Genomic DNA, 25399 nt, shown 5'->3' with positions numbered 1-25399 from the left:
CTGAGCCAACCAATCAGTCACATTTAGTCAGAGCACAGAAAATATGTTATTAAAAAAAAAGAAGAATCTGATAGCACAACACAGGATTAAAAACATAAAACAGCGGACTCTAAAATATATAGCTAATTTGAGAGATTGGGTTATTAAATCAGATTTGATTTAATCAGATAAAAAAATATATATTGTAATGAAACCATGCAGGGAGCAGGTCTCGAACCTTCGACCTTGTAGCCCGAAGTCCAGTGTGACCAACATGAATAAAAGGGGAGATACAGGAGTGCCGGGAATCGATCTCACACAGGCAGGAGGACCATATGAATGTCGAATTATGGTAATTTATCACGAAGTAGTTTGTGTTGTGAACTACTACTCCTGTAGTCAACTATATTTTTCTTAAGGGTAGATTTAGTGCAGTTTAACTTTTAGTGTTTAGTAATTGGTAGCTTGGTAAACTATATTTTCAGAGTAACTTCCCCAACCCTGCAGTGCCAGAGGCAATAGAAACAGAAGTCCTTCATAATCTCTGGTAAGACTTTTTGAAACAGAGCTCAAAAGTACCCCGTTCTAGCGTAACCATGGCAACAGTCTCCTGTGCTGTCAAGATGGCGGACGAAGAAAACACACTAACTGTGAGGATAATTTACTTGCTATGAATTACAATGGTAAACCGAATAAAATCTGCAATGTCTTGGATATAACTAGCTGGGATGTTTGTTGTTAGCAGTATGTCTGTTAGCAGTAATATGTCTAGAAACGTTTTGCTGAGCATTCTCCAGCTCTAGCTAGCTGAAAACATAGCAACTAGCTAACGACTAGCTTGTTAATGCTAGCAAAGTCGTTACAGCAGTAATTGTTGTCGTTACAGCTCCGTATGGGGCCATGGCTAAAAGGGATCCAGCTTTGGTCAAATTAACGTCAAAAGTTGGAAGGTTTTGCATTAACTAACCCTAGCCCTTTTCCTAATCTTAACCTAATTATCACAAAATGCTACATTAACACGTTTTGCTTAGCTAGATAATTAGCTAAACTCACGAAATTAATGTCATAACGTTATTTTTCGAAATCAAGGGGTATGCCTTTATTCCATCCGTCGATAATTAGTGTACATTCAATTCAAATAGTTCAATGATTTATCTTGCGTTCTTAATGACGCCCAATATTACTGGACGCCACAAGCAGATGTGAAGTCGTCATTACTCGTCGGCGACACGTTGTTATTGTTGGACAGCAAACATGGCGGATGAAAGTGTTGCTGGAGCCAGCCTTCTTAAGGTACTTTCGTTAATACATTTGGTAAATAATGCTGTAGTAAAGTTGCAATAGAGCATGCTGAGTCTACTTTCTAGTAGTCAGAATAATCTCACTCAAAATACACGCCTGAGCAGACAACGATATGACGTTGAACGACAGCACAGACGACGACAGTTTTTGCGTTTACACGCTACAACCACTATATGTACTGACGAAAGAAGCAGCAATCGATGATGCAACATGCGAGGTGTGTTGAAGCGGGATCGAAGACGCGGTGAAGATGTTTGCAGTATGATGTTGGATGATTTTGACGACGGTCAATGGCGCAAACAGTTCCACATGACTCAGACCACATTTGAACACCTTGCACAGTTAGTAGAGTCTGAGAACTAAACAGACCACCAATGTCTGAAACACAATTGAATACCGTCGAAGGCTTGCTCTATTTTTGTGGTGGTGTGCAACACCAAGCGAGTACCACATTATTTCAAGTGTATTTGAATTCGGTGTCTCCACTGTTTGCATCATTCTAAGACAGGTGACTGCAGCTGTCGTGTAGACAAGTACAACCGCTTTATTTCGCTACCCGGTGGTAAAGGCATCCTAGCCACCATCTGTGGGTTTAAGCAGCTTGGGTATCCGCAATGTGCTGGTAACCATCGGTGAGACACACATCCCCATCACTGCTACCAAAATAATATCTAAAGGGCAGCATTATTCTGTGTTGCAGGCCGTTGCTGATCACAACCTCTGGTAAGTGTTCTGCTGCTCATCTAATTTCTGTTTTGACAAAGAAATAGAGGCCATGTTACCACTTGGTGACATAAGCCACATTTGAGCAGTTTGTCTTTTTCTAGCTTCACTGATGTCTATATGGGGTGTCTAGATCGTACAGGGGGTGAGAGTATTGGCCAACTCTGATCATTTCAGACTGGCAGGGGAGCAAGGGAACCATCTTTTCCCCAGGAAGTATCTGATTAAACATCTGATTTTGATTCAGTTATAGAGAATAAGCACATAACTAAAACCTCTGCAAGCATAGTAATGACATATTTACTGCATGTATACAATTGTTTCTGAATCTACAATTATTATCCTCTTCCACAGAGTTCAGGATTTGTCATTGGTGTAGAGATGCCAGTTCATCCGGTAGGAGACCCAGCGTACCCACTGAAGAGGTGGTTAATGACAGGCTTTTCCCAGGACACATCTCTGAATAACCACCAACAGAAGTTTAATGACCACCTGAGTTCTGCCAGGGTGGCTGTTGACGACTTCTTAGGACTCTTAAAATGTTTGATGAAGTGCATCAACATTGACATTAAGTTAACGACAGACACTGTAACAGCATGTTGCATACTGCACAATGTGTGTGAACTGAAGAAAGAACCGTTTCTGGCATGAATGGAACCGGGACATCATTGGTCAGGATCATCATCAGCAGACAGAGGCTAAGCTCACAGAGCAAGACCATAGTTTACTACAAGGGTCAGTGGAGGAAAGTGTTGTTACTGTACGGGATGCAATTATGACCTCTTTACATGACACCATCATAACTGTGCACTGATGTTTTAGCTTTGTGGTGCAAGCTGTTTGTGATTAGTGTTAAGTACCGCGGTGCTCAAGTTGTGACTATGCCAACAAAGAACATTTTGCAACAACGTTGTGAATTTGCAGTGCAACACTTTTTTGTTGTTGCTTGAATGCTATTTACTTTTGCACAGTATGTTTTCAAGATGTTCGTGAATGTTATGTTAGACTTTGTATTTGTAAGATTTTTTTTTAGGTGAACGTTCTGTTACATTACTTTGTACTTTTAAGATGTTTTTATGTGAACGCTTTGTTCTTGGAAGAGATCCTCAATAAATGTGTTTTATGAACATGTGTAGAACAAAGTCTTCGTAATGCAATTTAGTCCAACCAAATCAACACTCAATGAAATGAATAACATTTTTTAGACTTAATTGAATATTTTAAACCCATACAAAAAACCTATCGGTAATAGAAAATGTAAAAATAAACTTGGCAACAAAGCACAGACAAATCTTGCATTTTAACAAATAGCAAACACATTATTTTGTATTTGTGTTTATTCCGGATCCCCATTGGCTGCAGCTACTCTTCCTGGGCTCCAATCACAATTACATAGAATAGTGTGTAACAATGTGTTATTGTTACACACTACTCTACTGTTGATGTTGCTGTATTACTGATTTTGTATTGTAGATATGTTATGTTAAAGTGAGTTATAAAGGAAGCGAAAGCCCCACAACAAAAGGTGGTGAAAGAGGTAATGAGTGTATTAAAGCTCCTTCATAAAAGGACACAGGCATGTCATCTCTAGATCCATGCCTAGTAAAGGGCCTGCTCGCTGCATCAAACTCACTTTAAGTGTTCTAGTCTACCAAAGATCGCTGTCTGACCCCAAAAAAGTTTGATGGTCCAGGTGTAGTGTATTATGGCTGTCTGTGACCAAAAGAGTCTGATGGTCCAGGTGTAGTGTACAATGCATCCTCAGAGGGGAATGGTGAAGAAGGTGGCAGGATGCAGGCCAGGAGTTGCTCCAAAATTGAGACTCCCTGACCACATCCCAATTTGTTGCCTCATGGATCTCCCTCTTTTTCAGCTCCCAGTGGCCCCTGAGACGAAGAAACGCCAGGCTCCAAAAGGTAAATGTCTAATTACACAACAGTGACTCTACAGTTTTCCATTGAAATGTCACATACACCTGTGTTTTAACATGACAGTGGAGGGCATTAGTTATACAAAAACAAAAAAACATGATGCTATAGGCCTATTTATTAAGGGGAAATGGTTTGGCTAACTGACAGCATTTTACTAAGGTCACGCTAGTCAAAATTACTCTTGACATCCAGGTTCCCTCCAGCAATTAAAAAATGCTCCGGCATAACAGCGTCTGTACGTAATAGAACGTCAGTTTGACATAGAGGAACTACGTCACTGCCTACCAGTGGAGACTGCTGAGCGGAGGATGGCTCAAAATAATGGCTGGAATTCAGTCATTGGAATGGCATCAAACACATGGAAACTACTTGTTTGATGTCTTTGATAGCATTCCATTGACTCCATTCCAGCCATTATTATGAGCCGTCCTCCTCTCACTTTTCCCCCGTTATCGTAGTTGCCAAAACAGTCCGTCATTGAAACCTGACCCTCAGTGTTGCAAAGGGACGAGACTAAGTCAAAATGTCAGAATTGAATTAATGCTCGCTGCAGTGTGTTACAGACTTTAAACAAATATTTTATTTGACTAAAGAGGGCGCCCTTACCCTTCTTCCAATGTTTAAGCTGACAGAAACTTACAACCATATTCCAGAACACAATAAAAATATATAGGCCTAGCATTCGTATAGAATAGCTTGTAGATATTGTTTTCATCCATCCCACAGAAGTTGACCTTTTAATAAATAAAAAGAAGGCCATGATATCACCCTTAGGCCCCCTCATACATCACCCACTGTATTTTGTGTGCCAACTCATATTGTTGTGCAGCCCACTACAGAAATCATGTCATTGATACAAAGCAATTGTAGGAGAAACACTAACGCACAGTTCTTACACTTGACCTCAATTTCCAAAGAGGTGACAAGTTGAAGAGTGAACTTGATCCGCTTCAGGGGTCTTTTGATCTCAACAGGCTTTTCTTCAAGCATTCTCCTCCAACTTATCCTCTTTGCTCAGCTGGACTTTTTTTTATAGTGAACAGAATAATACAAAGCTGTCTCTTCTCTCTCTACACATTACCGAGATCATGCGTACAATGAGAGGATTTTTTTGGGGGGGAATGAAATCTTTTCGCTGGCTATATTTGGACGGTTCCATGCTGGGTTCCTCTTCCTATTGCTGCTTCTCTCTTTATTGTCCCATGAAGACATGTCACAGACGAACCCCTCCCTCCTCAAAATCTTCCCAGCTTTAGTAAGAGTGGACTTAAAGTGCCACAGGGCCGCAGCTGAAACCCAGAGACAAGAATATTATTGCTGTCTCGGCAGGAGCCAAAGCGGATTAAGCCCACAAATAAGGCCACTCCAAATCTGATGCGGCAAATATGAGAGGGGGGATGCAGTCTCCATACACTGCAGTCTAGCACTCAGCGAACAGGGGAAAAGGAAGGCTTTCTCTGTGGGGTTAGAGTGGGGGTCCAGTTGAGGTTCTTGCTGTGAGACACTGGAGCTCCGACTTAACAATTGGCGAGATAAAACAGAGGGGAGCTTTGGTGTAAATCACAGTTTTTCCACAGGCACTAACCTAACAACATCCACCCAATACCCTGTAGTGTAGTCTGTCAGCTTCATTTCATATAGCCAGTGTCCTATTGCTGCCTCACAGGTAGGCACAAGATAAAAGGATTACTGAAATCAAAGAAGTCACTCTATTTGGAATTACAATGGCAGCTATCTTGAATACAATTGTGTTCTGCTAGAGGAAAGGTTTCCAGTACTGTTATACAGAAGCTTGGTTGGCATGGCCATCTTAGCTCACCAAATATATCCTACTGTATTGAATTTCATGTTCCCCATTGTCTGTCTGTCTGTAGCATGTGCTCCTTGTCATTCCTGTCAGGAACACTGAGCTTGTTAAAGACATGGTTGCCTGGGCAACAAGGATAATATCTTAATGGCAGAGGCAAAATAAAACAACATCATTGTCTGTAACTAACAATTAGCAGTATTGTAACTATTATCTAACTTACTGAGGTATTATGTCTGAGGAAAGTAGCCTGAAGGGTTTTTGTTGGAAAATGTTGCGTCAGTCCTTGTCTTATTAAAGACTGATGCAGAGCACTGTAGTTTCAGGTAATAAAGTGACCATACATTTTAAAGAGAGAGTCTCTTCTGAATTATCATTGAAAATGCTATAAATATTTCTTCATTTAATTACATATCTTATTGATATTTCTACATTTTTCTTTTTTGTATTATTGTGTATTGTTATGTATTGCTTGGTATTACTGCACTGTTGTAGCTAGAAGCACAAGCATTACCCTGCACCTGCGATAACATCTGCAAATCTGTGTACGCGACCAATAAACTTTGATTTGAGATAGTATAACATGAAATGGCCATTCACTGGCAGCATGACTCAACTCATATACAGCAATGTTAGCTTCAGTTGTTCTGAGAGGGCAGAATGAGACTGTTTTTGCTGTACTTGATTTCTGACCACGTCATGGATTGTTCTATTAAATCTATTCTTATCAGTGCGGGTCAACAAGGGCCTTAAATGAGAAAGGGTGGAGGGGTTTGTTTGGTATCGAGCCAATATGCCGTCTCCTCATCACCCCTGAATGTCTTCTCTGCCTCTCCCCCTCAGCTCCGGAACTTCCCATTCTGGAGAGGAGGAACTGGCTCATCCACCTGCACTACATCCGCAAAGACTATGAGACTTGCAAGGTATGCTCCCCCCGCCGCGCTGTCTCTCCCGGTGGTCCGGTCCAGTCCCTGACTGTCATTCATTCCCCCTTGTTTAATGTGCATTGGTGTCACACTGACCTTTTGTCAGCCTAGACAGCATGCAGTTAATGAATGAAGGCATCAAGGGCTCCCTCACCCTCACTTTGTCTTAGTGTCTTCTGCTGAGAAGATAGTGATGTAATCTTCTGTTTCAAGCTGTGTTCCGTCTGGAAATGTGAAAATGCTACTAGCGCATGCTATTTTTCTCCTACCCTGCATGCGTAGTTAAATAAATCAAATAATGAATGAACCCACTACACAATCTCAGAAGTACAGTTTTGTAACAACAGCTGTTATAATACTTGTTGTGGGTGAAAATGGGAATGAACCAAGAATGTTGGTTTACTACAGGTAACTGCCAAAATTTTTCTTTTATTTTACCTTTATTTAACTAGGCAAGTCAGTTAAGAACAAATTCTTATTTTCAATGACGGCCTAGGAACAGTGGGTTAACTGCCTGTTCAGGGGCAGAACGACAGATTTGTACCTTGTCAGCTCAGGGATTTGAACTTGCAACCTTTCGGTTACTAGTCCAACGCTCTAACCACTAGGCTACCCTGCCGCCCCAGGAAGGAAACACTTAAAAAAATGAGAGATAAAGTATATTGAAATGGGTGATTCCACACAGGGGTGGTTCCTGACTTAATTAAGCAATTAACATCCCATCATGCTTAGGGTCATGTATCAAATGTTTTGGCTACCATGGCCATGCCCCCATAGGTTGACAATGGCCCCATCCACAGGGCACGAGTGGTCACTGAATGGTTTGATGAGCATGAAAACCATATACCATGGCCGTCTCAGTCACCAGATCTCAACCTAATTGAACACTTACACTTATTGGAGATTCTGGAGCGGCGCCTGAGACAGCGTTTTCCACCACCATCAACAAAACACCAAATTATGGAATTTCTTGCGGAAGAATGGTGTCACATCCCTCCAATAGAGTTCCAGACAATTCTAGAATCTATGCCAAGGTGCATTGAAGCTGTTCTGGCTCGTGGTGGCCTAACGCCCTATTAAATCAAATTTTATTGGTCACTTACACATGGTTAGCAGATGTTAATGCGAGTGTAGCGAAGTGCTTGTGTTTCTAGTTCCGACCGTGCAGTAATATCTAACAAGTAATCTAACAATTTCACAACAACTACCTTATATACACAAGTGTAAAGGAATGAATACGAATATGTACATAAAAATATATGGATGAGCGATGGCCGAACGGCATAAGCAAGATGCAGTAGATGGTATAGAGTACAGTATATACAAATGAGATGAGTAATGTAGGGTATGTAAACATTACATAAAGTGGCATTGTTTAAAGTGACTAGTGATACATTTATTACATCCAATTTTTTATTATTAAAGTGGCTAGAGATTTGAGTCAGTATGTTGGCAGCAGCCATTCAATGTTAGTGATGACTGTTTAACAGTCTGATGGCCTTGAGATAGAAGCTGTTTTTCAGTCTCTCGGTCCCAGCTATGATGCACCTGTACTGACCTCGCCTTCTGGATGATAGTGGGGTGAACAGGCAGTGGCTCGGGTGGTTGTTCTCCTTGAAAATCTTTTTGGCCTTCCTGTGACATCAGGTGGTGTAGGTGTCCTGGAGGGCAGGTAGTTTGCCCCCAGTGATGCATTGTGAAGACCTCACTACCCTCTGGAGAGCCTTATGGTTGTGGGCGGAGCAGTTGCCATACCAGGCGGTGATACAGCCCGAAAGGATGCTCTCGATTGTACATCTGTAAAAGTTGGTGAGTGTTTTTGGTGACAAGCCAAATTTCTTCAGCGTCCTGAGGTTGAAGAGGTGCTGTTGAGCCTTTATCACCACGCTGTCTGTGTGGCTGGACCATTTCAGTTTGTCTGTGATGTTTACGCCGAGGAACTTAACTGTCCACCTTCTCCACTACTGTCCCGTCGATGTGGATAGGGGGGTGCTCCCTCTGCTGTTTCCTGAAGTCCACGATCATCTCCTTTGTTTTGTTGACATTGAGTGTGAGGTTATTTTCCTGACACAACACTCCGAGGGCCCTCACCTCCTCCCTGTAGTGCGTCTCGTCGTTGTTGGTAATCAAGCCTACCACTGTAGTGTCGTCTGCAAACTTGATGATTGAGTTGGAGGATTGCATGGCCACGCAGTCATGGGTTAACAGGGAGTACAGGAGAGGGCTGAGAACGCACCGTTGTGGGGCCCCAGTGTTGAGGATCAGCGGGGTGGAGATGTTGTTTCCTACCCTCACCACCTGGGGGCGGCCCGTCAGAAAGTCCAGGACCCAGTTGCACAGGGCGGAGTTGAGACCCAGGGTCTCAAGCTTAATGACGAGTTTGGAGGGTACTATAGTGTAAAATGCTGAGCTGTAATTGATGAACAGCATTCTTACATAGGTATTCCTCTTGTCCAGATGGGTTAGGGCAGTGTGCAGTGTGATTGCGATTGCGTCGTCTGTGGACCTATTGAGGCGGTAAGCAAATTGGAGTGGGTCTAGGGTGTCAGGTAGGGTGGAGGTGATATGATCCTTGACTAGTCTCTGAAAGCACTTCATGATGACGGAAGTGAGTGCTACGGGGCGATAGTTGTTTAGCTCAGTTACCTTAGCTTTCTTGGGAACAGGAACAATGGTGGCCCTCTTGAAGCATGTGGAAACAGCAGACTGGGATAGGGCTTGATTGAATATGTCCTTAAACACACCAGCCAGCTGGTCTGCGCATGCTCTGAGGACGTGGCTAGGGATGCCGTCTGGGCCGGCAGCCTTGCGAGGGTTAACACGCTTAAATGTTTTACTCACGTTGGCTGCGTTGAAGGAGAGTCCACAGGTTTTGGTAACGGGCCGTGTCTGTGGCACTGTATTGTCCTCAAAGCGAGCAAAGACACTTTTAAAAAGGTATTTTTTACATTATTTTGCCAGTTACCTGTATGTCTGTCTTAGTTGTCATAGGAATGCTTTATCTGCCAATCACAAAACTGAGTGTAGCCAATGTATTAGTCTTCCTTGCCAGACTCATTGCACTCCACCCCAGTGTGTTGGAGATAGCGGCTGTGGGACGAGACTACCAACTTAGGAAATACTGTCGATATTCAGTTCTTGCAATATTCTTGTAACATCAGTTTGCTCGTGGAGCAGAGATCATGTTTGTTGTTTCCCAAAGGCAATGATCAAAGAGCAGCTACAGGAGACCCAGGGAATGTGTGAATATGCCATATACGTACAAGGTAAGAAGCCATACTACATAACGTAACGTTCCACATCCCTCATGTGTTCATCACGTTCAAATGGTTTATCCCATCCACAACAGAGCTTTAGTCTATTCCAGTCAAAACCAAGCTTTAGATGTAACATTTCCTCCCCCAAAAAAGGCTTATACCCCCTACTGCGCCTTAGATTTGAATGTGTCGGTTTAACGCCTTTTCACGCTAACATAAAACTCTTTTCTTGCAATGAAGCGCTAATCTTGCGTCTGGAGGGGCAGATCCAGCCATCCCTGGAGCTGTTCCAGAGTTGTGCCATCCTCAATCCCACCAGCCCCGACAACCTCAAACAAGTGGCCCGATCGCTGTGAGTAGAGAGTACCCCTGCCTCAGCCCTGAGCCTGCCTGGGGGAGACCCTGCCGTTGATCAGATCACTCTACAGGCCCAGGCCAGGAACGGGTCATACAGAATATAATAATGATATAAGATTGTGTTAGTGCAGGGTTCCTTACAAAATCATAGTAGTTTATATGGTATGAGGGATGGGAACTGTTCGGCATTTGCCTTGGAGATGCACGTCTACCATTTTGCAGCAGAATACCCACCGGGCATTAGCTGATTTAGGAGATGTTGAATTTAGGGTTACTCTGTGCGTGTACTTCCATTTATAGTTGTTTATGCATCTTTTTTTCCTTCAGTTTTCTGCTGGGGAAACACAAGGCAGCCATTGAGGTTTATCATGAAGCTGCGAAACTCAATGAAAAAGACTGGGTAAGAGAAAAGATTGTGGTTTCCTCTACTCAGTAGAGTTGCTTATCTTTGGCCTGTACCCGTAACCATTGACACCGGGAGATTTATCCATCAGCATTGCTCTTCCTGGATTTACACACTGCTTCTCGGCTATAGGGTTGAACAGTGGAACAATGAACTATATGCATAGTCAGGCGTTTTGACTTGTGTTGTAGCTCCATATAGCCACTCTGATATTTTTCTCACTCCAGGAGATCAACCATAATCTGGGTGTATGCTATTCCTTCATAAAAGACTTCCAAAATGTAAGTATGAGCTGGATTTTGACACACTGTTCATAAGGAAGTAATTAGACTAAAGGTTTCTTTTATAATTCAAATTTCAATATGAAATGGCGTCTCAGCCAGTGTACAAGTATTTGACGTTGGATGATAGAGTAGAGATACTGTATCTGTTGTTTTCCAGTCTGAAGAGCAGTTGAATGCAGCCTTGCAGTTGAAAAAACACGACAGGACATTCATGACACTGGGAAAGGTCCACTTGTTGGCGGGAGACACGGACAAAGCCATCGAAGTGTACAAAAGTGCAGTGGAGTAAGTTTGGATGTAGAGATTAAAAGTTAAAACAAACTGTTCTAAAAGTTGGGGAACCTTGCACCACTTCTAATATGCCCTAGAAAATATCCTAAGGGACATTTGTTTTTTAAAGAATTGTGAATAGGTGACATTTACGGAGAACATTCACTGTAATTAAGTTTTGTTTAAAAGAAGTTCATCCTCATGGAAGAAAATGTAGATTTTTTGAAAGGTTGCTTTGTTATTAAAAACCCAAATGTGTAGGTTTTTAATACTAGAGGAACAACTTTCACTGAACTTACATTATTCAAAAAACTGGAAGCACTAAAGCCTTCATTAGGGAATTGTTTTTTAATAATAGAGCAATGATAATATATACGAATTTTAGACAACCTTTTCACAGTAATGATTATGCAGCAGAAGGGTAATTTTCCCTACATAGCTATTAATGATGTTCATTGGAATAAAAGAGGAGTAAATAATCCCTAAAGACGAAGAAAACATGCTGTGCTTTGAACAGTGGGATCTGTTCCTGGTTGTAATCACACTAGTTTAACATTTTCCGCTCTGAAATTGTTGAGTTCAATCATCTAAACAACTGAATCAAGCTCACTTATCATCTCTGACTGAAGGCCACCCATGGCATTGTTCAACGTACTGTACAAATCCAAATCGGTTTCAATATCCTCACTAGCATATTACTTAGAACGAAGCAATACATTTGTGTGTGCATCCATACTAGCAAATGGTATTTTAGTATGAGTAAGTGTTATGTCAGTATGGATATTAGTATGGATGTAGGATCAAAGCCCAAATAACCATTAAATAATCGTCCTATCCAGGGCAGCGGAGGAAATAAGGTAATGACAAAAGTCAGTGTATATATGGGGTCGCCTTGCCGTGTTCATTATTACTACTGCCTATTGGGTAAATTAATTAATCAAGTTGCCCAGCTACTTGGTTTGCTTTTAATTAGACTAACCACTGTGAGCCTTAATTCAACCTCACCCCTCCTCTCAAGGCTCCTTCTTTAAGTCTTTTCTTCCCCCCAGTCATAATTAATACTCTGCAATTATGCTGAAACAAACTCATTAAATAATCAGCAAATTCCAAGCTCTGTTCTTCTATTTGCATTAGACATTATTATGTGTAATTACATGCGTAAAGGTGATATTAGAGGTGTCTTTCCCTCCGTGTAGGTTCTCTCCAGAGAATGCAGAGTTGCTGACCACTCTGGGGCTCCTGTATCTGCAGGTGGGTCTGCAATCAACTCTGAACACACTCTTAAGAGTGGAATGGTTTTTTTATTAGGAAATGGGTTAGAATATTATGTTGTGTCCCAAAAAAATGTCAATTAAGTTTTTCCAGAATGGTGATGTTTGTTCGCACTGATTTTTGATATTCTTTCACAGTTGGGGAAATACCAAAAAGCATTTGAACATCTCGGGAATGCACTTACTTATGACCCTAATAACTATAAGGTAAGTGGCCACCATTTTATGAGCTTGTTTCGTTTTTTATAAACCCCTGACACCAATGTACTGTATAACCGCAACATTGAATCTGATGTACTGTATGTGTAAAATGTACTGTAGGGTTCCCCAACTGGCGGCCCAAATCGATTTTATTTGGCCGCCCAAATAAAAAGTGTTTTCCCACAAAAAATGTATACATTATATATATATTAGTTCCAGTCAGAAGTTTGGACACACCTACTTATTCCAGGGTTTTTCTTTATTTTTACTATTTTCTACATTGTAGAATAATAGTGAAGACATCAAAACTATGAAATAACACATATGGAATTATGTAGTAACCAAAACAGTGTTAAACAAATCTAAATATATTTTATATTTGAGATTCAAAGTAACCACCCTTTGCCTTGATGACAGCTTTGCACACTCTTGGCATTCTCTCAACCAGCTTCATGAGGTAGTCACCTGGAATGCATTTCAATTAACAGGTGTGCCTTGTTAAAAGTTAATTTGTGGAATTTCTTTCCTTACTCCGTTTGAGCCAATCAGTTGTGTTGTGACAAGGTAGGGGTGGTATACAGAAGATAGTCCTATTTGGTAAAAGACCAAGTCCATATTATGGCAAGAATAGCTCAAATGGTCAGTCAATCCGGAAAATTTCAAGAACATTTACAATGCATTCAAGTGCAGTCGCAAAAACTATCAAGTGCTGATGAAACTGGCTATCATGAGGTCCGCCACAGGAAAGGAAGACCCAGAGTTACCTTTGCTGCAGAGGATAAGTTCATTAGAGTTACCAGCCTCTGAAATTGCAGCCCAAATAAATGCTTCACATAGTTCAAGTAACAGACACATCTCAACATCAACTGTTCAGAGGAGACTGCGTGAATCAGGCCTTCATGGCCGAATTACTGCAAAGAAACCACTACTAAAGGACACCAATAAGAAGAAGAGACTTGCTTGGGCCAAGAAACACGAGCAATGGACATTAGACCGGTGGAAATCTGTCTTTTGGCCTGATGAGTCCAAATGTGAGATTTTTGGTTCCAACTGCCATGTCTTTGTGAGACACAGAGTAGGTGAACGGATGATCTCTGCATGTGCGGTTCCCACCGAGAAGCATGGAGGAGGTGTGATGTGTGGGGTGCTTTGCTGGTGACACGGTCAGTGATTTATTTACAATTCAAAAGGCACACTTAACCAGCATGGCTACCATAGCATTCTGGAGCTATACGCCATCCCATCTGGTTTGCCCTTAGTGGGACTATCATTTGTTTTTCAACAGGACAATGACCCAACACACCTCCAGGCTGTGTAAGGGCTATTTAACCAAGAAGCAGAGTGATGGAGTGCTGCATCAGATGACCTGGCCTCCACAATCACCCGACCTCAACCCAATTGAGATGGTTTAGGATGAGTTGGACCGCAGAGTGAAGGAAAAGCAGCCAACAAGTGCTCAGCATATGTGGGAACTCCTTCAAGACTGTTGGAAAAGCATTCTAGGTGAAGCTGGTTGAGAGAATGCCAAGAGTGTGCAAAGCTGTCATCAAGGCAAAGGGTGGCTACTTTGAAGAATCTAAAATGTTTATTTGTTTAACACTTTTTTGGTTACTACATGATTCCATATGTGTTATTTCATAGTGTTGATGTCTTCACTATTATTCTACAATGTAGAAAATCATAAAAATAAAGAAAAACCCTTGAATGAGTAGGTGTGTCCAAACTTTTGACTGGTACTGTAGTTGATGATCCCTGCAGCTGAATCTAGTTGGTGATTCCTGCAGCGGAATCTAGTTGGTGATCCCTGCAGCTGAATCTAGTTGGTGATCCCTGCAGCTGAATCTAGTTGGTGATCCCTGCAGCTGAATCTAGTTGGTGATCCCTGCAGCTGAATCTAGTTGGTGATCCCTGCAGCTGAATCTAGTTGGTGATTCCTGCAGCTGAATCTAGTTGGTGATCCCTGATGTACAGTATGTCAGTTATGTGTATGTGTCCCTACTAGGCCATCCTGGCAGCAGGCAGTATGATGCAGACCCATGGGGACTTTGATGTGGCCATGAACAAGTACCGCGTGGCAGCGTGCATGGTCCCCGAGAGCCCCCCGCTCTGGAACAACATTGGCATGTGCTTCTTTGGCAAGAAGAAATATGTAGCAGTGAGTATTCTCATATTTCATGTACTGTACATATAAAATGGCGTCAAGGACAGATGGATGTCATATGATAGATCAAATGTGACAGATGTCATCTCTTTCCATGGCATCAAAGGGGGCATACTAAGACTACAGTACACTACAGTACTACAGTACCTCAAATGACATTTTAAGGACAGTTGTTGTTTTCTTGTCTAGCCATGTTAAACCCCTCTCCTTTCCTGTGTCCTTTCTGTGTGAACCAGGCCATCAGCTGTCTGAAGCGGGCCCACTACCTGTCTCCGTTTGACTGGAAGGTGCTGTACAACCTGGGCCTGGTGCACCTCACCATGCAGCAGTATGCCTCTGCCTTCCACTTCCTCAGCGCTGCCACCAACCTGCAGCCCCGCCTGGGAGAACTCTACATGCTACTAGCAGGTAATACTAGCCTGGCCTGGGAGAACTCTACATGCTACTAGCAGGTAATACTAGCCTGGCCTGGGAGAACTCTACATGCTACTAGCAGGTAACACTAGCCTGGCCTGGGAGAACTCTACATGCTACTAGCAGGTAATACTAGCCTGGCCTGGGAGAACTCTACATGCAACTAGCAGGTAACACTAGCCTGGCCTGGGAGAACTCTACATGCAACTAGCAGGTAACACTAGCCTGGCCTGGGAGAACTCTACATGCAACTAGCAGGTAACACTAGCCTGGCCTGGGAGAACTCTACATGCAACTAGCAGGTAACACTAGCCTGGCCTTGGAGAACGCTACATGCTACTAGCAGGTAACACTAGCCTGGCCTGGGAGAACTCTACATGCTACTAGCAGGTAACACTAGCCTGGCCTGGGAGAACTCTACATGCTACTAGCAGGTAACACTAGCCTGGCCTGGGAGAACTCTACATGCTACTAGCAGGTTACACTAGCCTGGCCTGGGAGAACTCTACATGCTATTAGCAGGTAACACTAGCCTGGCCTGGGAGAACTCTACATGCTATTAGCAGGTAATACTAGCCTGGCCTGGGAGAACTCTACATGCTAGCCTGGCCTGGGAGAACTCTACATGCTAGCCTGGCCTGGGAGAACTCTACATGCTATTAGCAGGTAATACTAGCCTGGCCTGGGAGAACTCTACATGCTACTAGCAGGTTACACTAGCCTGGCCTGGGAGAACTCTACATGCTATTAGCAGGTAACACTAGCCTGGCCTGGGAGAACTCTACATGCTATTAGCAGGTAATACTAGCCTGGCCTGGGAGAACTCTACATGCTAGCCTGGCCTGGGAGAACTCTACATGCTAGCCTGGCCTGGGAGAACTCTACATGCTATTAGCAGGTAATACTAGCCTGGCCTGGGAGAACTCTACATGCTACTAGCAGGTAACACTAGCCTGGCCTGGGAGAACTCTACATGCTAGCCTGGCCTGGGAGAACTCTACATGCTATTAGCAGGTAATACTAGCCTGGCCTGGGAGAACTCTACATGCTACTAGCAGGTAACACTAGCCTGGCCTGGGAGAACTCTACATGCTAGCCTGGCCTGGGAGAACTCTATATGCTAGCCTGGCCTGGGAGAACTCTATATGCTACTAGCAGGTAACACTAGCCTGACCTGGGAGAACTCTACATGCTACTAGCAGGTAACACTAGCCTGGCCTGGGAGAGCTCTACATGCTAGCCTGGCCTGGGAGAACTCTATATACTACTAGCAGGTAACACTAGCCTGGCCTGGGAGAACTCTACATGCTACTAGCAGGTAACACTAGCCTGGCCTGGGAGAGCTCTACATGCTAGCCTGGCCTGGGAGAACTCTATATACTACTAGCAGGTAACACTAGCCTGGCCTGGGAGAACTCTACATGCTACTAGCAGGTAACACTAGCCTGGCCTGGGAGAACTCTACATGCTACTAGCAGGTAACACTAGCCTGGCCTGGGAGAACTCTACATGCTACTAGCAGGTTACACTAGCCTGGCCTGGGAGAACTCTACATGCTACTAGCAGGTAACACTAGCCTGGCCTGGGAGAACTCTACATGCTACTAGCAGGTAACACTAGCCTGGACTGGGAGAACTCTACATGCTACTAGCAGGTTACACTAGCCTGGCCTGGGAGAACTCTACATGCTACTAGCAGGTAACACTAGCCTGGCCTTGGAGAACTCTACATGCTACTAGCAGGTAACACTAGCCTGGCCTGGGAGAACTCTACATGCTACAAGCAGGTAATGCTAGCCTGGCCCGGCCTGCTCCCATCTGGATTGGCTTTATGTGTCACTTTCCCCAGATACAGATCCAGCATAGTCCTTTAAGTCCAAGACCAGCCTAAATCTGTGCCTAGGGCATTATGAGTACTAGGTAACGTGCAACCTTAATAAATACTTGGTTCAAGGTACCACATTGCATTCCCTTATATTTACCCTGGAATAGTGTTCATGTAATGGGATCTGTTTTATAATGTGTTTATGGATGTTTACAGGTTTCTATAGGTTTTATAGGTTTCGTTTTTGTAGTTAACACTGAACTGACCACTCTCCTCTTTCAGTTGCACTGACCAATCTGGAGGACGTGGACAATGCCAGGAGATCCTATGAACAAGCTGTGGCTTTAGACCAGTAAGTTCCACCCAATCAAACTTCCATACAGTTTGAACTTATGTCCTGAGTCAATCCACGAAGTTCAAATTGTGTTGAATGTAATTCATTTCAAATGAGACTGAGAGATATGACATTTTCACGAGCAGCACCGCAGGCCGAGGGGGAGGAGCGGAATCTGTGGATTGGCACATTATTATGTGCCATCCTCCCCTCAGCAGCCTCCTGTGATCAGAGTACCTCACACTTTAATGCTCTTAGTTGTTGCAGACATCAACCCAATATTGCTGTTTACTTCGTACATCGCTGACTCTACCTTTGATTACTGATCTATCTTTGACGTATCAAGTCCATCTGTTTTGACTGGCTCCTTGTTCCTCACAGGTCCAACCCTCTGGTCAACCTGAACTTTGCCATTCTGCTGTACAACCACGGGGACAAGAAGGGAGCCCTGCAACAGTACCAGGAGATGGAAAGTAAAGTCAACATACTGAAGGACAGCAACACTGAGTTTGACCCTGAGGTACAATACAGTAGCTTCCTCTATACTCTGACATGGCACATACAGTGTAGGTCAAACACAGGAGGTTGGTGGCACCTTAATCGGGGAGAACGTGCTTGTGGTATTGACTGGAGTGGAATAAGTGGAATGGTATGAAATACATCAAATACATGGTTTGATGCCATTCCATTTGCTCTGTTTCCGGCCATTAATATGAGCCGTCCTCCCTTCAGCAGCCTGTTGTGAGCTCAAACTACTGATGGAAGAGACAAACGTTTGCCAATGTTGCATTAACGTGATGTTGATGTTAATATGACGCATTTAATGTAATACAGTATGGTCAATATATTGTACCACATTCTCGCGTCGGCTTAATAACATCAACAACAACAATAAATGCCCTCTTCAATTTCTTGACTTTTCCTAATAAGGCCATTTTGTTTCCTTAGCTAATGGACATGGCTCAGAAGATGGCCGCTGCCTTGCAGGTGGGAGAGAGCCTGGAGTGGACCAAGCCGGTCAAAGACCCCAAGTCTAAGCAGCGCTCGGCTGGGGCCCCCAGTAAAACCCCTGGCAGCTCCCAGCAGCCCCTAGGCACCAACCAGGCCCTGGAGCAGGCCATGTCCTCCGCCGCAGGCTACAACAAGAGCATCACACTCCCCACAGGTAAAACATCACACCATCCTTATATTTTTTTATGCATTTTCCGTGATATTTGGGTAAACGCTCGCTTAACATAGTGTTTACCCTCTACTACACCACTGGTAATTAACTAGGGTATATGGATGAGATAGAGACGTGTCCAGTTAACATAATAATATGATCTTGTCAGTAGACTGTTAACTTGACTCACATCTCTCTCTGAGAGCTCCTTGAAGTGTAACACCAATACAAAATTAACTGTTTACAGAACGCTGCGTATACTTAGTAAAATTTTCAATTTGTAATACCTGTCTCTCAGGAGTGTCCCCCCACAGCCAGCCCACACCCCCCTCCCTGGCCTTGGAGGAGGAGCCTGATGTGGAGACCACCCCCACCTCCCGAGCCCCTCAGCCAGAGGAGTCAGACCCCTCCACCACCCTGCCCCCTCTGGCAGCCAAGCCCAAAGTCAAGAAGAGCAAGTTGAAGCAAGAGCTGAACTAAACAGGGGCCCCTATCTACTCCACAGGCTGGTAGTGTATCATCACTCCCAGAATGTCACTCAGCCTATCTAGTCCACAGGCCGGTAGTGTATCATCACTCCCAGAATGTCACTCAGCCTATCTACTCCACAGGCCGGTAGTGTATCATCACTCCCAGAATGTCACTCAGCCTATCTAGTCCACAGGTCGGTAGTGTATCATCACTCCCAGAATGTCACTCAGCCTATCTAGTCCACAGGCCGGTAGTGTATCATCACTCCCAGAATGTCACTCAGCCTATCTACTCCACAGGCCGGTAGTGTATCATCACTCCCAGAATGTCACTCAGCCTATCTAGTCCACAGGCCGGTAGTGTATCATCACTCCCAGAATGTCACTCAGCTTATCTAGTCCACAGGCCTGCAGTGTATCATCACTCCCAGAATGTCACTCAGCCTATCTAGTCCACAGGCCGGTAGTGTATCATCACTCCCAGAATGTCACTCAGCCTATCTAGTCCACAGGCCGGTAGTGTATCATCACTCCCAGAATGTCACTCAGCCTATCTAGTCCACAGGCCGGTAGTGTATCATCACTCCCAGAATGTCACTCAGCCTATCTACTCCACAGGCCGGTAGTGTATCATCACTCCCAGAATGTCACTCAGCCTATCTAGTCCACAGGTCGGTAGTGTATCATCACTCCCAGAATGTCACTCAGCCTATCTAGTCCACAGGCCGGTAGTGTATCATCACTCCCAGAATGTCACTCAGCTTATCTAGTCCACAGGCCTGCAGTGTATCATCACTCCCAGAATGTCACTCAGCCTATCTAGTCCACAGGCCGGTAGTGTATCATCACTCCCAGAATGTCACTCAGCCTATCTAGTCCACAGGCCGGTAGTGTATCATCACTCCCAGAATGTCACTCAGCCTATCTAGTCCACAGGCCGGTAGTGTATCATCACTCCCAGAATGTCACTCAGCCTATCTAGTCCGCAGGCCTGCAGTGTATCATCACTCCCAGAATGTCACTCAGCCTATCTAGTCCACAGGCCGGTAGTGTATCATCACTCCCAGAATGTCACTCGGTCTCTATCCGTTTTGGTGTTCATCAAGAATAGTTAGTCGAAGGCCACAAGGCGTTCACTTGCTTTTTGATTTAGCTTGTTACAAAGTGCTTTATGTTGCTCTTTCTTAAGGGTCTTACTAACCAAGGTGAGCCAGCCTAGTGACAGAGGTGTCATAATGAGTTGACTTCCTGATCATCAAAGGCCTTGACATGATCTCTTTTCAGTACGTTTCAGATACTTCCTCTGTTCAACTTTCTCTATCGGGCAGTGTCAAATGCAGCATATGATTTTTTACTTAGCCTTGGTCAGTGGCAGGTCTGGATTGTTGTTTATAATGACACTAAATATACATTCCTCCATTTTAAGTAACCTCTAAGATATGACAATCATGAATGAGATGAGGGAAATAAAGATTGTAGTGTTTTATACCTAATATGAGATGGATTTATTAATAAGGGCCTTTTTTTAAACTATTGTTGAATTTTAAGATGTTTAGAAATTGTGATGTTTGCCTTGACAGAATAGATGTGTATTTATTGTTGCAAAATCCAAAGTGTCATGAATGTGATTGATAGTGTTCTGCTCTTTATTTTAGTCACAGTAGTGTTGGGCTAAACGACACGGTTGGTTGGGTAAACCATGCTAGCGGGATGAGTAGCCTTGTCTGAGACTAAAGACTTGACTTAGCTCCCCAAGCTAAGGCCTAGACTTTAGCTCAGCGGCTAACAGTTGTGTAAGTGTGTGTGAACATGCACGTGATATACAGGTAACTGACAAAATAAACGATACATCAAATCAAATGTTATGTCACATGCGCCGAATACAACAGGTGTAAACCTTACACAGGCTTACTTACAAGCCCTACCAACAATGCAGTTCAAGAAATAGTTAATAAAATATTTCCTAAACTAAAGTTTTTTAAAAAATCAAATCAAAAAGTAACAAGAAATGTACATAACAATAACGAGGCTATATACAGGGGTTACCGGTTAGTCGAGGTAATTTGTAAAGTGACTATGCATAGATAATAAACAGCGAGTAGCAGCAGTGTAAAAACAAAGGGGAGGGTCAATGTAAATAGTCCGGGTGCAGTGTTGCCAATTTAGCGACTTTGTCGCTATATTTAGCGAGTATTCAGACCCCTCTAGCGACACATTTAAAAAAAAAAAAAAATCAGCTAGCAACAAATCTAGCGACTTTTTCTGGTGTTATTGGAGACTCTGACGTGAAAGCACGTATCGTTCTTACTCTTCTCAACGAGCAGCGGGTGCTGCCGTGGGCCCCGAGCCCCACCCCCGGGCATCACCCCCGGGCCCCCATCCCAAAGCACTCACAGGCGGCCCTGTCTTCGCGCTGCAGTCAGAGCAGGAGATGTTCACCCCTCCGCATCCAGACTGCAAATGAATCGCGCATGTGGGAAGCCGCCGCTGGCTGATCCCGCCCTGGCTTACATTCAGGGCGGAATGTAAATGTCAAATGTTCTTTGTCTAAAATAAATCACTGCACAAAAATAAATCAATGTATTTGACTCACACAGCCTCAGTCACCTTACTCACCTTGTCCACTGTGTGTGTGCCTTTGTGATATAAGCTAAACATCTAGCGGGCTAGCTCATCATGTCTCAGTCTAAACTGTACACTCAAAAATACAGAAAGGAGTGGGAATCAAACCCTGAATTCAAAGGCTGGTTGAAGCCGTTTATTGGAGATGATACATGGGCATACATACTGCCTGTATTCTAAGGCTGATTTCTACGCCAAACTTAGTGATGTAAAAAAACACATGACAACTCAAAAACATACTCAAAAGGCAAAGCCTTATAACAGTTCCACCCAAAACAAGCAGCCATTTATGGTTAAAAAAAATTGACTGCAAAAAAGGCTGAGGCCACCATGGCATGAGCGAAGCATGTAGAGCTGCTTTCTCAGACTCCACTGCTGCTACCCACTTCAAAATGCACAGGACAAAGTGCACAGAAATGATTAATGGTGTTCTAGCACCATACTTTCTGAAAAAGTTGGGTGACCAGCGTTTCAGCCTCCTCCTCAATGAGTCCACGGATGTAAGTTTTTCTAAGTACCTGGGGGGTGTGATAAGGTACTTTAGTGACACCAAGCAGACAATTGTATCAACATTTATGGGGCTTGTTGAGTTGGAGGGAGGAGATGCCAAATCTATAGCCCGTGCTGTTGTGGCTTTCCTCGAGAAATGTTGTCTTAAAAAAGAGAAGCTCCTGGGGATAGGGACTCACAATGCCTCTGTTATAAAGGGGATTAACAATGTGGTCCATAAAGTGCTGAAGGAGGAGTATGGCCTCAAATATCTGGTTCTTATTCGCTGTGTGTGCCACTCTCTGCAGCGTAAGTCATGCTTCCAATGACACCATCCCCCGTAGTGTGGAGTACTTGGTACGAGAGACTTATAACTGGTTTTCAGTGTCTCCAAAGCGCAGGGGGGCCTACAAGGCCATATATGAGGAGACCATCAACTGTGGGGAGAAACCTTTACAGAAAACCAAGGTGGCTCTCCATTGAACCCGCGATTTCATGCATTTTGGACCGGTGGGAGGAGCTTAGGCTGCATTTCGCAGTCACCAAGTCCAGTGAACACTGCTACATGGCTGAGGTTTTATACTCCATGTACAGTGATCCTCAAAACATATTGTATCTGACTTTTTTGAAGTCAGTGCTGGGTGAGGTACAGTTGGCCATCAAGGCTTTTGAGGGAGAGCAAGTAGATCCTCTTCAGCTACTCGACAGCTTTGTTAGCCTGATCAAGTCTGTGAGCAGCAAGGTGCTGAATCCACTGGCAAATGTTGATGTACTCAAAGGGCCAATAGATGGATACATCAGTCCCAAACCGTACCTTGGTTACCTTTTTGAGTCAAAGGCAGCTGAGCTCCACCTTGCGCCTGAGGATGAAAACAATGTCCGAAAGCGATGTGTAGCCTTCACCATCTCCCTCACTAATGAGTTGAGGGTGAGACTGCCGGACAACATCGAAGCATTGCAGTACATGTCAGTTTTCAATGTGGAGGAAACTCTAAAGCACAATAATAGCCCTGGAGAAATAGAAACAATAGCCAAGCTCCTTGGCTACTCCCCTGCAGAGATAGACAAGATTGTCCAGCAATGGCGTGCCATCCATCTTAGTAAATGGAATGAGACAAAACACACTGGGCTTCTGGAGTGAGATTTGGAAGTTCAGGGACGCAGCTGATATCAACCCGTTTCAAGAACTTGCCATGGCTGCTGTGTCTGTGTTGTCCTCGCCACACTCGAATGCTGAAGTCGAGAGAGTATTCAGCCAGATGAGTGTGGTAAAAAGCAAACTTAGAAATCGGATGTCCTTGCAGACCCTTAACTCCATCCTGTACATTCGATATGGACTGAAGCTGTCTGGTGAGGCTTGCTATGAGCACCAGCTGCCTGATAATGTTTTGCAGCTTTTTGGCACATCAGCTGCTTAGTAATTTAAGTCAGCTCCCTCAGTTGCTGAACCTGCCATAGAGAGCCTTGACCAAAAGGACAATGACCCACTCTTTCTGTGAGCCAGCACAGCCTGTGTGTGTGTGGAGGGGGGTCTGGAATTATTTATTTATTTTACCTGAATTAGGGTCAGACTAGTTACCATAATTTTCTCACATTGCCATTGACAGTTTTTTCTATTGTCTCTTTTTGGTCCATTTAGATTGTATACAAAAAACGTTAAAAAATTATGGTTAAAAATGTTAATGTTTTACTGTGACTTGTTGTAGGCTCCTAAGTGGACCATAAGGTTAAAAACGAAAACAAATTAAGAAAACAAAAAATTTAATTTAAAATTTAATTTAAAAACTAAGTAACTCCGCCAGAGAGTCTCTTTTGGGTCACTTTTGGCGGTCCCAAGCCCGGATAAAGGAGGAGGGCTGGAATTGTGACATAAAAAAAAAAAAATCGACAGAAGAAAGTTAATTTGTAGTTCTAAACATTTAGGGTGTTTTTTACTCACTTTTTGACTCTCCTACAGCGTCCATCACAATTACGTGCACATGGCCAATTATGCAAATTATGTGATGACGCCATTTAGAGACTTTTAGGACAGCCAATAGCTACTTTGCTTACTGAGGAGTTGGCAACACTGTACCGGGTGGCCATTTGTGTCTTGGTGTCTTAATAGGGCGTTTGGCCACCAAGAGCCGACAGAACAGCTGCAATCTACCTATGTGTCTAATGTGTCTATCGGAGGGATGCGACACCATTCTTCCACGAGAAATTAATCATTTGTTGTTTTATTGGTGAAAAACGCTGTCTCGGGCGCCACTACAGAATCTCCCATAAGTGTTCTATTGGGTTGAGATCTGCATCTAGACCCAGTTTTTCTAAAGTTATCTTTCCCGATTTGGGCTATTTGACAGGATTAAATGCATAGAAATAGAATAGAACGAGAGTCTGTAATAAATATCATTTATTATAACACAAGCATATTTGCTAATACATTGTTATAACTAAACTCTTTCCAAACAGGGTTACTCACAAACTCATAGCAGATACGGAAACCCACACACACCCAGAGACAGATGGCTGACACAGGCCTTTTTCATAAAGACTGATAAGAAAAGTGGTGCCGGGTGCTGCATATCACGAGAAACTGAGACACACACATACCCAAGGACAGAGGGCTGACGTAAACCTTTCATAAACACAGATAAGACAGGAACATCTACGCACACACAAAAACTCCTCTTCAGTCTGAACATTTTACAGAGACACACAGAAATGTCAAAATAGGAACATCTACGCACACACCTAATCACCTGTTTTAGCTGAACATTTCTGAAGACAAAGAACTCTACTCAGAGCCAATGGGACAGTGATACTGGCCTGAAGGAGACCTCGCCCAACTCATCAGAACCAACCAGAGGACCAGAACTTCCAGACTCAACCTACTTTCTGTACTGTATAAAATGTATATCCACTCTGTTATCTGGGCTTTTTTCAGAGAGTTCCATTTGAGCTTGATGAAAGGGTCCGTGCACGCTATTTCAGATATCTTTACCTCTGAATAAATTGCATTTAATTAAACCTAATCCACCCTGTCCAGAGTCTCTACTTCGTCTCAGTTCTCCAGTAAACTTGTTTTATCAACAAATTGGTAGCAGAGGATGGTTTTCTTCTCTGAATTCGGTCCATAAAAAGTTGATAGAGAAAAGAGACAAGTGAGAGACGGATCAGAAAGGAAGGGTGACCTGTCGAAGGAGCAGCCGGGAATCTAGCTCACCTCA

The 25399-nt window shown here is 43.5% G+C and overlaps 1 protein-coding gene across 3 annotated transcripts; it reads left to right on the top strand.

Moving 5' to 3' along the window:
* The first annotated feature begins 346 nt into the window (after positions 1-346).
* Positions 347-19250, top strand: LOC129834864 (Bardet-Biedl syndrome 4 protein-like). Of its 3 annotated transcripts, none has more exons than XM_055900198.1 (16): positions 347-629; positions 3878-3920; positions 6586-6665; positions 9871-9934; positions 10166-10277; positions 10610-10682; positions 10913-10966; positions 11127-11254; positions 12436-12490; positions 12649-12717; positions 14714-14866; positions 15109-15280; positions 17393-17462; positions 17826-17964; positions 18393-18609; positions 18905-19250. In XM_055900198.1, the coding sequence occupies exons 1-16, from the start codon at positions 576-578 to the stop codon at positions 19084-19086; spliced, it is 1665 nt and encodes a 554-aa protein (XP_055756173.1). In that variant the 5' UTR covers positions 347-575; the 3' UTR covers positions 19087-19250. The 3 variants fall into 3 exon arrangements, with proteins under 3 accessions (XP_055756173.1, XP_055756175.1, XP_055756174.1); XM_055900200.1 differs by having other exon boundaries at positions 566-662; XM_055900199.1 differs by having other exon boundaries at positions 572-1272.
* The last annotated feature ends 6149 nt before the right edge of the window (positions 19251-25399 follow it).

The sequence above is a fragment of the Salvelinus fontinalis genome, chromosome 35 (assembly GCF_029448725.1).
Source record: "Salvelinus fontinalis isolate EN_2023a chromosome 35, ASM2944872v1, whole genome shotgun sequence".
NCBI classification, from domain to species: Eukaryota; Metazoa; Chordata; class Actinopteri; order Salmoniformes; family Salmonidae; genus Salvelinus; species Salvelinus fontinalis.
Note: the sequence above shows the minus strand (reverse complement) of the source record. Positions and strands in the feature narration are given on the sequence as shown.

Coding starts and splice junctions, on each gene's coding strand:
- LOC129834864 (XM_055900198.1), top strand. CDS start 576: ATGGCAACAGTCTCCTGTGCTGTCAAGATGGCGGACGAAGAAAACACA. Junction 6,666..9,870: donor AAGACTATGAGACTTGCAAG/GTATGCTCCCCC, acceptor TGTTTCCCAAAG/GCAATGATCAAAGAGCAGCT. Junction 18,610..18,904: donor GAGCATCACACTCCCCACAG/GTAAAACATCAC, acceptor CCTGTCTCTCAG/GAGTGTCCCCCCACAGCCAG.